The 13,029-nt window shown below is 33.9% G+C and overlaps 1 protein-coding gene across 1 annotated transcript in view; it reads left to right on the forward strand.

Moving 5' to 3' along the window:
* The window catches only part of LOC145247407 (protein O-mannosyl-transferase TMTC2-like), a 210,250-nt gene that overhangs the window by 142,790 nt on the left and 54,431 nt on the right, over nucleotides 1–13,029 (forward strand). The window contains exon 3 of the mRNA XM_080109112.1: nucleotides 8,170–8,995. Within this exon, the coding sequence (XP_079965238.1) occupies nucleotides 8,170–8,995 (826 nt within the window). The remainder of the gene's footprint in view (nucleotides 1–8,169; nucleotides 8,996–13,029) is intronic.

Consider the following 13,029-nt stretch of genomic DNA (forward strand, 5'->3'; position numbering starts at 1 on the left):
ATTACAGAAAGATATCATGAAAAATAAAGAATCTATTTAAGTTCAAAACCCTTCAGTGACTTTTTGGGCACCTTGTACTAATGTTATATTTTCTGTTCTCTGTCGGTGACGGAGAAATTCGTGTTTCCGGATATCGTTGGTATTGTTTGAGTGGACATGGTTGTCTGTTTCTCTTCGGTCCACAAGAAATCGACGTCCGTCGTTAGGTCACGTACCAAACAACACCGTTTGCTAAAGGACGGACCAGAACAGCCGATCGCACTGTAAATTGTACTAAATAAACTCTTTTATCAATGTTTCTGACCAAAAAACATAGAAAACCTTTGTTTCTTTGGTCTATTGATGTAAGTTAAGCGCTTTGCTTTTATGAGGACAGACGCTGTGTCTATACTTAGAAATCTCATATCTCAACAGTATTGTCAATACAAAGAACAAAAAAAAATCTTCCCACATTATTAATAACAATGGCTTTTCACTCAGTATACAACATTCTCTTCGTAGCAGGTGAATAAACCACTGACCTTTCTTTTTCAGATTACAAAGCAATCAAAATATTGCATGACTCGGCCGCAGCAGTTCACACTGAAAATGCATTGAAATAAACTAATGTAGATTTCCGTGGTAGGTGTTCGGCTCAGCTCCAATTTGTGCCCCCCACTCATGAAACATTCACAGCAAAAACTCGTTTAGCTAAAATCTCTGCAAATATCTTTTTCCTTTCTTTGAGTATATGCGAAGCTAAACGGAACTTCTATGAGCAGAATTTATTTGTAAGAACTACTCGTCTGTAGAAGATAATACCGCAAGGCTGCTTCCCAGCTGACTACAACATGGTTGTTTTCAAATTCAATGTTAACAAATTTTTGTTAAGCCGTCCTGTTAAATAATCAAATTCTACCCATCGTTTCCAAGCGTCAAGGTATTTATCTCACTGTCCATGTAATAGACCCATCAGCTTTTATCCTTGAGTGGCTTTTGAGCGTTGATAAGCGGAGATTCATTAGTATTAAAAAATAAAAACTGCGTTTTACATATAAATTTGTTGCAATGTGATAAACCCGAACGATTAAACAAAAGATTTTTTTAAAAAGCATAAATTTTAGTAAAACAATTTCACAACTTGCCTACGTTGTTCAATGCTATACTTAGCTGTAATTTCCAAAATATTGTCTGTAAAATATCTGAAATAGAGAAAAAAATAATCATTAATCGTAAAATGACAAAGATTTTCAACCCTTCAGTGACTTTTTGACATCCTGTATAAAGTCTAGAATGATAGAAAATATTTTTGGATACTTCACGAGAAACACCTCCTTTTCAAAAAAATGTTCGTTCTCTGTATATACACATCCAAAAGTTACTGTTACATTCGAGTGTTTATGTCGCAGCAAAACTGAAACTCAATTTCTTTTATACTATAACAATACCCAAGTATTTTGAAAGCTTTTTTATGTTAAATGGTCACCAATGTTCGCCATGGAAATTTTTTCATATACCTTATTCGGCATACTCAGTTTACCGTCCGTTTTATATTCTGACATGTGTTGGATGGCCTTAAGAAATTAACTTCCAAACTTACTATCTCTGGCCAGGTCCTTTTATTCCTCTTTCTCTCAAATGCATTCTTATCACTTCCCTGTAGACTGAATCTTTTAGCTCAACTGTTGTGCATTTAGCAATCCAAGAACTCTCATCCATTCTTTTATACCGTGAAGATTCACTCTTTCCTTTGAAGTCATCAGAACTAAATCTGTCTCTAAGACTTGCATTACACATCCATTGTATCCTTTTTATATACTTTCTCTTCATGCAATGCATGTCCTCAATCCTCACTGGTCAGATTTCAGTTCCATACAGCAACACGCTGCTTACATATGCTTAGTAAACTCTTAACAGTGAAAATGCTCTGCTGATTAGTAATAACAGAATTTCTCTGAACTCCTAACTCTTGCAATTATACTAACAGCTTCTGTTTCAGTGTTATCATAAAGGTTACAAAAGTTCTTGACAATCTCGAGTGTTTGTTTACATTAGACTTGAAGACGATCATGCTGTATTCAGTTGAGAAGCAGCCTCGTAGTGGTTTGTTTCACAGTCGGGATGTTATATACGATATAATCGCGTTGACACACCACTCTTGTCAGATCACCGCAGTTAAGCAACGTTGAGCCTGGTTAGTACCAGATGGGTGACTATTTGGGAATTCTTGGTGCTGTATGTTCTCTCCGCTTATCTCGGTATTTGTTTTCAGTCGTCCTATACATACACCTCACTTACCACTGGTATTTAACAATGTCGACTCAGGAGAGGTGTGATTGGAGATTGCGCACCTCCTGTCACAAAAATTTCATGCGCAGGCACCCTTTCGTGGGTATCCATATTCTGTCAAAGACTGAAGGAACTCTTCAGGATGTTCTTGGAATGAAATCCTGTACATGTAAGTTTCGTTTGACTTTTAGTCTGATGGAAATGTAATGTGAATTAGAATTTTTTTCTCTTTTTTTTTTCTAATGTCACGACTTATCAAGGTCTGAAGGCCATTCAAGGATAAGGTTTAACGAGATTGTCAGTTGGCGATGAACAAAACCTTGAGAGGATTGGAAACAGTAGCTTAAATGGTAAAAATTTCATTATTTAGGTGGATGGCTCAATAAGAATTTGTTAATATTGCACTTAAAAACGATCAAGTTGTAGTCGGCTAAAAAGCAGCCCCGCGGGATTGTGTTCAATAGATGGTAAGTTCTTGGAAATAAACTTTCTTTATGGAAGTTCCCTCTAATTTTAGGTGCGCAAAGGAAGAAAATAAAATGTTTGCCTGGAGCCGTCTTTTTCCGAGCGTTTTGTAAAATTGCTGTTAATGATTGCATTTTGTTATGACAATGTTCAACGCTTGAATAAATAATGTCACCATTAAGAAAGGGAAGCGTGGTATAAAAAAAGAAATAGTTCCCACTTCTTTTTCCATTAACAAACTAAAAACTAAAGATTAACAAGCACTTATTTAGATTTTTAGGGGTCACTGAACAAAACAACTGCTGTTGGCCTGTAAATTCTTATCGGAATTCCTTTTTATTTATTTGGGAGGGGGTGTTATTATTATAAATTAGTAACTCAACGTGAATTGCTATTAAGTAGGTTAGTTTCGTTTCTAACATTTTTCCTTTTTCCTGTACTTGGAAATAATTGTGCGTGTGTGTGCGTGCGCGCGCTTTTCGAAGGCAACTAAGCACTGAAGCCGAACCACTTTATTCCACGCCTGTTGTAACAGCTGGCAAATTTGGAATGTACTGGTAGTAACATTTTTTACAATAAGAATAGTTTTATTTCTTTATTAATCAAGTAACCAGAATAAAGCATATGCATAATTTGTATTTTATGTATATACACATATTATTATAGGCTGGTATATCTTGTATACATATTCAGTATTTACTTCCAATTATGTGAGTAGAATTTTTTAGTAGTCGTAATGGTAGTATGAAACATAGACACCATCAATACATTTCCATACTATTACATATGTTTCGTGGGTTTCCTTCATATGGACTAATCCTATGAAATTACAGTGTTTATAAAGTAGTGCTCAATAAGAAGTAGAGCTGTATAGTATAATTTTTTTTTATTTACATTTTTGCCACAGTTGATTATTTTTTTTAATTATATCGATTTGAAGAATGTATTAAAAATTATTGGAAAATTATTACATCGATCGAGAGAGGATCGAAAAAAAAAACAGCAGAAGACTAATATATATATATATATATATATATATATATATATATATATATATATATATATAAAGTGCGTGTATATAAAAAAGGACAGACAACCACAAAATTCGCGCATAAGCCTGAAGAATCATAGTGGATGAAACGCGGAATAATCAGTGTAGCTTAATCGCCATATATATTTTATAACTAACTATATATATATATATATATATATATATGTATTTCTACAAACATTTTTTGCTACATATGCGCACACGTTTCAGCTATATACTTGAGGTTTAACATCAGCGGCCTGATGATGCTAAGCTTTGAATAAGATTGTAGCTGAAACATGTATGAAATATGTAGGAATAATGTTTGTAGAAATATATATCTTGTTCTGTTGTTTTTTTTTTTTTGTTGTTGTTTTTTTTTTTGTCTTCATGTCTTTGCTAGTGCGACGATTTTACCGTTCCACCCATAATATATATATATATATATATATATATATATATATATATATATATATATATATATATATATATATATATACTAGCATATCAGCCCAGCGTTGCCCGGGTGTTTGGAGGTGTATGCTGAGCAAAAAAAAAAAACGTCAATTTTTTTAAGCTTTGACCCTTATTATGACCCCTTAAAAATTTTTGTTTTGGGCTCAAATAAAGTTATTAAGTTAGATCCATGTCCAAGGAACCTATATCTAAAATTTCAAGTGTTTAGACCCAAAATTGTCGGAGGAGTTTGGTAGAGTTCTCAAAGGTCAAATCGTTGAATTCTGATCCCTTAACAGCCAAATCTCTGGCCGAAAACGGATTACAAAGATTTTCCCAAATCTCAGTACCCTGTATATCAAATTTCGAGTCTGTAGACTTAAAATTGACAGAGTTATTGCGTAGTGAAATGTACACAGGCACACAGACAGACACACAGACACGTTCACTTTTATAGATATACTAGCATGGGTGCCCGGCGTTGCCCAGGTGTTTGGAGGTGTATGCTGAGCAAAAAAAATAATGGGTCAATTTTTTTTAACTTTGACCCCTATTATGACCCCTTAATATTTATTGTTTTGGACTCAAATCTAGTTATTAAGTTAGATCCATGTCCAAGAAACCTATATCTAATATTTCAAGTGTGTAGACCCAAAATTGTCGGAGGAGTTTGGTAGAGTTTTCAAAGGTCAAATCGTTGAACTTTTACCCTTTAACAGCCAAATTTCTGGCCGAAAACCGATCACATAGATTTTCCCAAATCTCAGTACCCTGTATATCTAATTTCGAGTCTGTACACTAAAAATTGACAGTTATTGCGTAGGGAAATGTACACAGACACACAGACACTTTCACTTTTATAGATATATAGATAGATATATATATTCAAGGAGTTGTTTCTTTGTTTTTGTTTGAAAGCACTGTGTCTGAGAAGGCATCGAGCATTGTATACAAGTGCAAAGCAGAAACCGTAAAAAAATGTCGATAGTCGCAGTTAACAGCGTGTGTGTGTGTGTGTGTGTGTGTATTTATACTGTATGTATATCTGTACGTACGTGTATATGTGGTGTGTGTATGTATATAAGTCGTAAGTCAATGAAGAAAATGTTTCTGAACTGTTAATCAGAAACACATGTAGAAAAGTTTTCCGTTTCAAATGTATTTTCCATACAAGGTTTGACTAATATATATATATATATATATATATATATATATATATATATATATATATATGAGAAAGATTTTAAAGTCAAACCAAATGAACCCTGTATGGAATATATATATATATTGAAAGTGAGAATACGTGTGAAGGCACTGCTCCACCTATATACTCAACGAACTTTTTATCTACAGACTTGAAATTTGATATATAGGGTATTCAGATGCGTGGAAACCCTTTTTATATCTATTTCCATCCTAAAAAAAGGGCTGCTAAGGGATTAAAATTGAAAAATTGGTATGTGGGAGTCATCCGATTATCTATTTGCTAACTGTTTCAGTACTGTGCATGCGTAAACCGTTCACATTATATTAAGAATAAGTAGGTTGAAAACATTTTTTGAAGAATGTGTCAAGCCGGCCTAAGTGTTATCGTACTTGACTCATTGTTTTTGCGTTTCGATTTCGATGTCAGTTCGAGTATTAAAAAAAAATTTTTTACTTTCAAGAATATTACTATACACATAGATTTGAAAAAGTTGTCAAAAAACAAATATATAACAAATAAATGTTATCAAAGGGAAGATAAGTTACTTTTCTACCAAACTGGGTATTTTTTGTGTGTTATTTAATGTAACATGTTTATTCAGCTCGAAAAGCACAGTGTTTAGCAATGTATTGGAAAATTTAAAATGGCGTCGGACTCTCTGTTGAACACGATAAGTTTTGGAAAATGAGTTAAAAATAAATGTACTCATAAAAAATGTAGGAAAAATTGCTGCAGCTTCTTCTTTTTTTTTAATATTTTCATCTCATGAAAATATCGTTGTTTCGTTGGTTTTAATGTCGTAATTTATACGAAAACAGAAACGATTCTCTTGATAGTCGCGTAAAAACTACATTTTTTAATGTTATCAACTTTGTTTCATAAAAGAATTCGTCGCAGCTTTTTTTTTTTATGTTTTTATTTAATAAAAAGTTGCTTTTTTGAGCGTCCTAAATTATAAGATAAAAAAGTGAACGAATCTCTTAGTAAAAGAGAGGTGTCTCTCTCACCACAATGACAAATTGTAAAACAGCGCCGAAAATTGATCCCCTAGTTTTTGAAACTATAAGTTCTTCATATCGTGGAAACTACTGGTTTCCTGGAATTTTAATTATTATTTTCGTTTTCAGCATCCTTGAAAACCCTTAATAGTGGTAACTTTAAAGGATTTTTTGAGGGTAGAAAGCTACTGCAACTGTACCAATTATTTTAACCATAGTCATTTATTTTTCTAGTTTTGCATATGAATTACAAAATATCTTATACTTCCCCCAAACCACTAGCCTTGATGGAGGGGATACTAAAACTTGCTGCAATGGTTTCCAATGATCAAAAATAACAGCAAGGGGAGACTTAATTCCAAACATTTCTCATATGTTATATCTCCCCTCTTTGGTTTTCGGACATGAGGTAAATTTCACTGTGTATAAAGATTATTTGATACTGGAAATGGAATCATGTCGTCTTTTCTAGGGTGACAAGTTTATAGTTCCACCCTGTAAAAATAACTTTATAGAATAAACAGTACGTTCCATACAGTGCAATGAGTACAATATAATAATGGATCGAAAAAAATGGTTCTGTAATAATTATGAACACAAAATCTGCATAAATTAAAATATTGTATTTAAGCGTATTTTACGGCCAGCAACAGCATGGTAGTATATATATATATATATATATATATATATATATGGCAATATTATGTCGACACACCAGTTCCCGTCAAGTTAAGCAATGTTGAGCCTGGCTAGTATCATTTGGGGATTCTTGGCACTGTATGTGTTCTCTCCACTTATTTCGGCAGTGTTTCCAGTCGTCCTGAACCTCCACTTGCCACTGGTATTTAACAATGTCAACTCAGGAGAGGTGTGGTTGGCGATTGCGCAACTCTAGCCGCAAAAATTTCACGTGCAAGTATCATTACCGTGGGTATCCATAGTCTGTCAAGATTGAAGGAAGCCTCTTTTATATATATATATATATATATTGACATTTTCTCTTTTTCTTTCTTTCTCTTTTCCTTTTCTCTTTCTCTGTACCGCTCTTTTTTTTTTTTTTTCTTTTTTTTTCACTCTGAATTGTTGATTAAAAATTCGTTTTTGACTAGCGGACTTAAATAAACGTTAATAATTCATGCAGATTTTTCATTTGTTATTACAGAGCCAATTCTCTTTTGAATATTTATATTGTACCTAATATATAATACTGATTTGCAAAGATTAAAAAACATATATATGACTTAGGTGCAATCAGCTAGAATGGAAACCAAAATATTTAGCACTCCGATCGCATTCCCTACTGTTTGAGCTATCAACAGAGAAGAAAGACTTAAAATTAGATCATTTCAAGCTATGAATAAATTTGCTCATGTGCAAAAGTAATAGAAATATGTTGGCAAGTTGAACATTTTGCATTTCAACTTGTCAACGTATTTCTATACATGTTATTCATTCATCCAAACAAAGATTTTATTTATTTATTTTTACATGGAGGTCACTACTTATCAAGGCCTGTTATATATATATATATATATATATATTCGTTATAAACGATCCTTGGTGTATAATTACTATTTCCTGTTAATTTCAGTGTTTTCTGGCCAGTAGTTTAAGAGTTTATCGGTTAAATATTTTCACACATGCATACTAATACTGTTTTATTTTTATAGACTATGATTAAAGTTTAAAAATAAAACTCATTGATTTAAAAATTGTTTTTTATTTTCCCCCTTTTCTCGTTTCAGAACAAATATCGAAGACTTTTGGAAGGTCTCTTCCTGCTGTTTCTCAGCGCTGTAGGATTGCTTGTATTGCGGATCTTCCTGATGGGAAACAAACCTCCAGAGTTTGCACCTTCCGATAATCCAGCTGCCGATTCGAAAAGTTTCCTCACCAGAACTCTCACATTCCATCACCTCTTGGCTTTCAACTTCTGGATCCTCATCTGTCCACGGATCCTCAGTTTTGATTGGTCGATGACTTCTATACCCCTCGTAGAAAGTTTGGCCGATATCCGGAACCTGTCCACGATTGCTTTCTATTGTGGTCTTGTCTATATATCTATTTATATTTTAAAATCTATACCCCGGATGGAGGAATGCCGATCTTCAAAGCCTTACCAAAACGGAACCAATAGTCACATTGTAAAGACACTCAATCACAGAGGGAAGTTACGCCATCTTGATTCTAATGGTACCAAGCACGATCACTCGGCAGCGTCCGTAGACCACATGAACAATATAAACAAATCCACGTTCCACTGCCTTGTCATGGCTTTAACTGTCATAGTTGTGCCGTTTATTCCAGCCACAAACTTATTTTTCTATGTTGGATTTGTCATAGCTGAGCGTGTCCTGTATATACCGAGCATGGGGTTCTGCCTGCTTGTGGCAAAAGGCGCGAGTGAACTCTACACCCAGAATCATTCCAACCGTGTCCGCCAGGGGATTGTACTAGCCGGTGTCGTCTGCCTCCTCGTCTCTTTTAGCGTCAAAACCATTTTGAGGAATCAAGATTGGCAGACAGAAGAAAGGCTTTATAGCTCGGGGATAATGGTGAACCCAGCAAAAGGTAAGAATTTTATTTTTTTTTCAACATCAATTTTGTCTGTTCGGTTCTGTTGCTAATTGTATCTATCCCAGCAATACTTTAAAATCCAATATTATATTCATCGTCATCATCCTTATCATCTACATCTTCTGGTACTACCATATAAGGCTGTCTGAAGATTTCAGCTTCCTGACTCAAATGCACCAAACATTGAAGTTACTGATTTTTTTTTTTTCTTTGTAAAATTCGACCATGTTCTGCCAAGTCAAAAACAAAAACAATTTTTCTCTGCAAAACAACCAAATTAAATGAATGAATAAATATTTGAAGATATAAAAAAAAAACTTTAAGCATAAAACTTGTTTTTACCAAAATTACTGCATTCAGCATTAAATAACTCAAAAAGGGTTGATATGCCATAAAACAAAACAGAATAACCAAATCATCTACATCATCATCTTTATGACCTCTATCTTAATTAGCAACATTATTCTCCTCCTCATCATCATCATCATCATCTTTTCTGCTTCGTTTGGTCCAGAAGAGAAATCTTTATTTTTCTGCAGGCCATTTTTATCCCTCATTATGTGTTCAATTGTATTTTAGATGTGGTTACGTTGCCAAAAGCTTCAATCTCTATCAGATTGGTATGTCTGCATTGGCAAGTTCCAATCATCTTTTATTACAATGTTCGGCCTATTACAAAGCCTGATTCCTCTCACTCTAACCCTAACCCTTAACCCACCCTGCATTTGGATTTTTCTTTCATCAACAATTCCAACATTTTCTGTATCTGTTTAGACTCTTTTCTAATACATAATATTCTTGACAAAGTTTCATAAATGAAACAAAATATTGAAATAAGTATGATCCTTTGTTAATTCTTTTTTTTTTAGAGATAGTTTTTTTTTTGTTTTGTTTTTTATGCCCTAATTTTTGTTTATACTTGTGCTTGTTTCTGTATTCAGTCTGGAGTGGTTAGGTCGGTTCCATTGAGAAAGTTTACTGCATCCTGGCAAAATGTTAACCAAGCATGATGAATCACCACAATAGCTAATACAAGCGTTAGTCAATCACAGTTCAAGTGGCAACCCCCATAAAGGCAAGAACCCAAGATCAACTCGGTACCCTTTTTCACTGTTCTGAGCTAGGTTTTCAGTTTACTTCAGCCTCGTTTTTTCCAACCCTGAGGAGGAGATGGTTCAATGGCTTCGTGGATGAAATTAACTGAGCGACAAATCTTTGTTAATGGAGGACGTTCTTATGTTAGAATCAACCTTTCCTCATCAGAGACAAATATACCAAATTGTTCATAAAATGTTTGTTTTGTTTTTATAACATGTAAATTTACAACATAATTTTTAAAGAAATGGTTGACAACGTTTCAATCTGTGCATGCTTCGCCTTCTTCAGAATCAGCACTTATGCAAGGTTACCGTGACCTCTTAAGTAGGTGGAGTTATAAAGATGACCTTAATGAAAAGAAAAGAAAAAGCTGTATTAGAAATGATGATGTTAATAACTGGTTAATTATTGTTAGACTTTATGAAAAATCCACATCAATCTCTATAATTTTCTATTAATAATAAAAAATTTTTTGGAAATATTAATTTTCAAGGTCAATGAAAAAAATCTTGCATAAAAATAATTGTCATTGTCAGCTAAATAGTCTCCAAATAAATAAAACAAGTTTCTTATTTATTTCAAACTGTATTTAATTCTTTTTAAAATGGCAAATAATCTCCTATTGTAAAAATAATTAGCAGATAAATATTCGTCAAATCAATCAAAAAAACATTGTGCTGTTTTAGTCGATGGGATGACATAATTTGATTTTGGAACAATTCATTTTAAAATGGGTTAAACAGGCAATATCAAATTAATCACCAATCAACATCAGATGATCTTATTTTTCTAAATGTATGTGAAAGTTTACAACATACATTTAATATAACGTAATTGAATATATGGCCCAATCATGTTGACACACCGGTTCTCGCCAGATCACTGAAGTTAAGCAATGTTGAGCCTGGCCAGTACCAGATGGGTGACCATTTGGGGAGATGAGACGCTGTATGTACTGCAAGGTGAAAATACTAGGTTGAGAAATTGGCATGGTCTATCCTCTCGAGGGTAGATGGGACTCTCTTAAGCCGTGGTAGGCACCTCATCAAGTGATGGTATCCCAATAAAAAAATACCCTTGATAGCCTTGGCGAAGCATCAAGTAATCAATTACTGACAAGATTTGAATTACACTACAAACTCGTGTAGTGAGTTCAATCTCGGCTGCGGCCGCGCTGGTGGTTTTTAGATAACGTACATGCAAACATGTAATGCAATAGCATATATATATATATATATATATATATATATATATATATATATATATATATATAGATAGATAGATAAGTATAGAAAATACAATATGAACAAAGGAAAATGATTACAGCAATTTTTTAAAAGTAGTTGCCTTACAAAGGTTTCAGGGTTTAAACTATGATACTATTTAATCCATAGCTAGAGATAACTGTTCTGTAGAGTTTGGAGAATTATGGCTCACAGCACCGGAACTCTTTGCAAGGGAAATTTTTCCTTAATCACCATTTTGTTCCATATGCATGTCTATCTTTTGCTAATGGAGGTTTACTCATTAAGCGTGGCTCCTTTCCCTTAGAGATTGGCCTTTTATGTTCAGTAACTCTCGCCACTTCGTATGACTTATCTCGTCCTCCTCCATAAAACACGTCATATTTTTTCATCTTCATCATCCCCAGGGTTTCTCTGTCCTGGCAGTAGAGAGAGCACACCTTTTGCTTCTTTGAGCTGAGGTTTTTTGTAGCAGTAATGCTACAGTAGCAAACATAAATCCATATTTTTCTCAAGGGTATTAGTGGAAATGGTCAGAACTTTAATCTGGCAGGCCAAATGTACAGTCATTGCCTTCACTGTCCCCTGCCACAGGACCTGTGGAAATTCCACAGTGGCATCTTTCATATGTATTATATTGCTGCTGGACATTCTGTGAATGGAGACCCAGCGATATTATTGTAGCCCTTTGGTTACAACTGAAAAAGTATTTATCTAAGTAATCTGGTTAATGTAGTGTCAGAATATATCTGGTTATTACGGTTTATCTCCAATATCCTTATAGGAGTTTGTGATATATGTATGGATGCTGGTCTTGAACGGAAACACCATCATATCATTATATCATTATAAAAAGCAGATACTACCTTTAGACCGTAGCCAGAAGACGAATAAGGTATATTTTAGTTTCACATACGGCCCGAAAGCAACATTATTTATTCTATTTAAATTTTTTTTTTACATTACATCTTTGATCGGGAGATCCTATTTATTAAAAAGGAAGACAGGTGATAACAAACTATGAACATTAAATTAGCGTATCTATATACTAATTGAATGTCTGTAGTATATTATCACCTTCTATCTTCCTTTTTAATAAATAATTTATAATCTCAAAATCGTGACACCCGTCACAATGTCAACAATGCTGAAACAGTCGAATTCTCTAAATAAGACTATAATTCCAGTTTAAAACAAGAATTTTTTTTATTATAATCGTACTTATTTTATTCCTTTGAATAACAGATAGAAATCTTAGCCTGATCCAATCAAAACACAGATCCCATAGTTTGGAGCCTGATAGTCCATTTCTTTTTGAGAGGCTCACTGATGCATCTGTCAAATCCCAGAAAACCAAACTAACAGACACCCAAACTCCCTCTCCTCTGTCCATCTACTTGAATATGTATAAATATTCTGGGACCATCAGAGAGACCACGCAAATATCCACTTGAGAAAAGGTTAATCTGCTGACAATCTGTGATCTAGCCTGATCACTGTTTCTCATATACTTGTTCTCCACAGCAATCTCTGATCAAAGAGGGTTTTTGGGGGGTGGGGGTTGTTTGTTTGTTTTTTAAATAGAAATCAAATTCTAGGTGGCCAAAATACAAAATCAGATATATTTCCATTTTCTTGTATAGCCTTTTTTTTTTCTCTCCTCGCTAAATATTTCTGATCTGCATC

The sequence above is a fragment of the Euprymna scolopes genome, chromosome 25 (assembly GCF_053919585.1).
Source record: "Euprymna scolopes isolate OS-2025 chromosome 25, ASM5391958v1, whole genome shotgun sequence".
In the NCBI taxonomy this organism is placed as follows: domain Eukaryota; kingdom Metazoa; phylum Mollusca; class Cephalopoda; order Sepiida; family Sepiolidae; genus Euprymna; species Euprymna scolopes.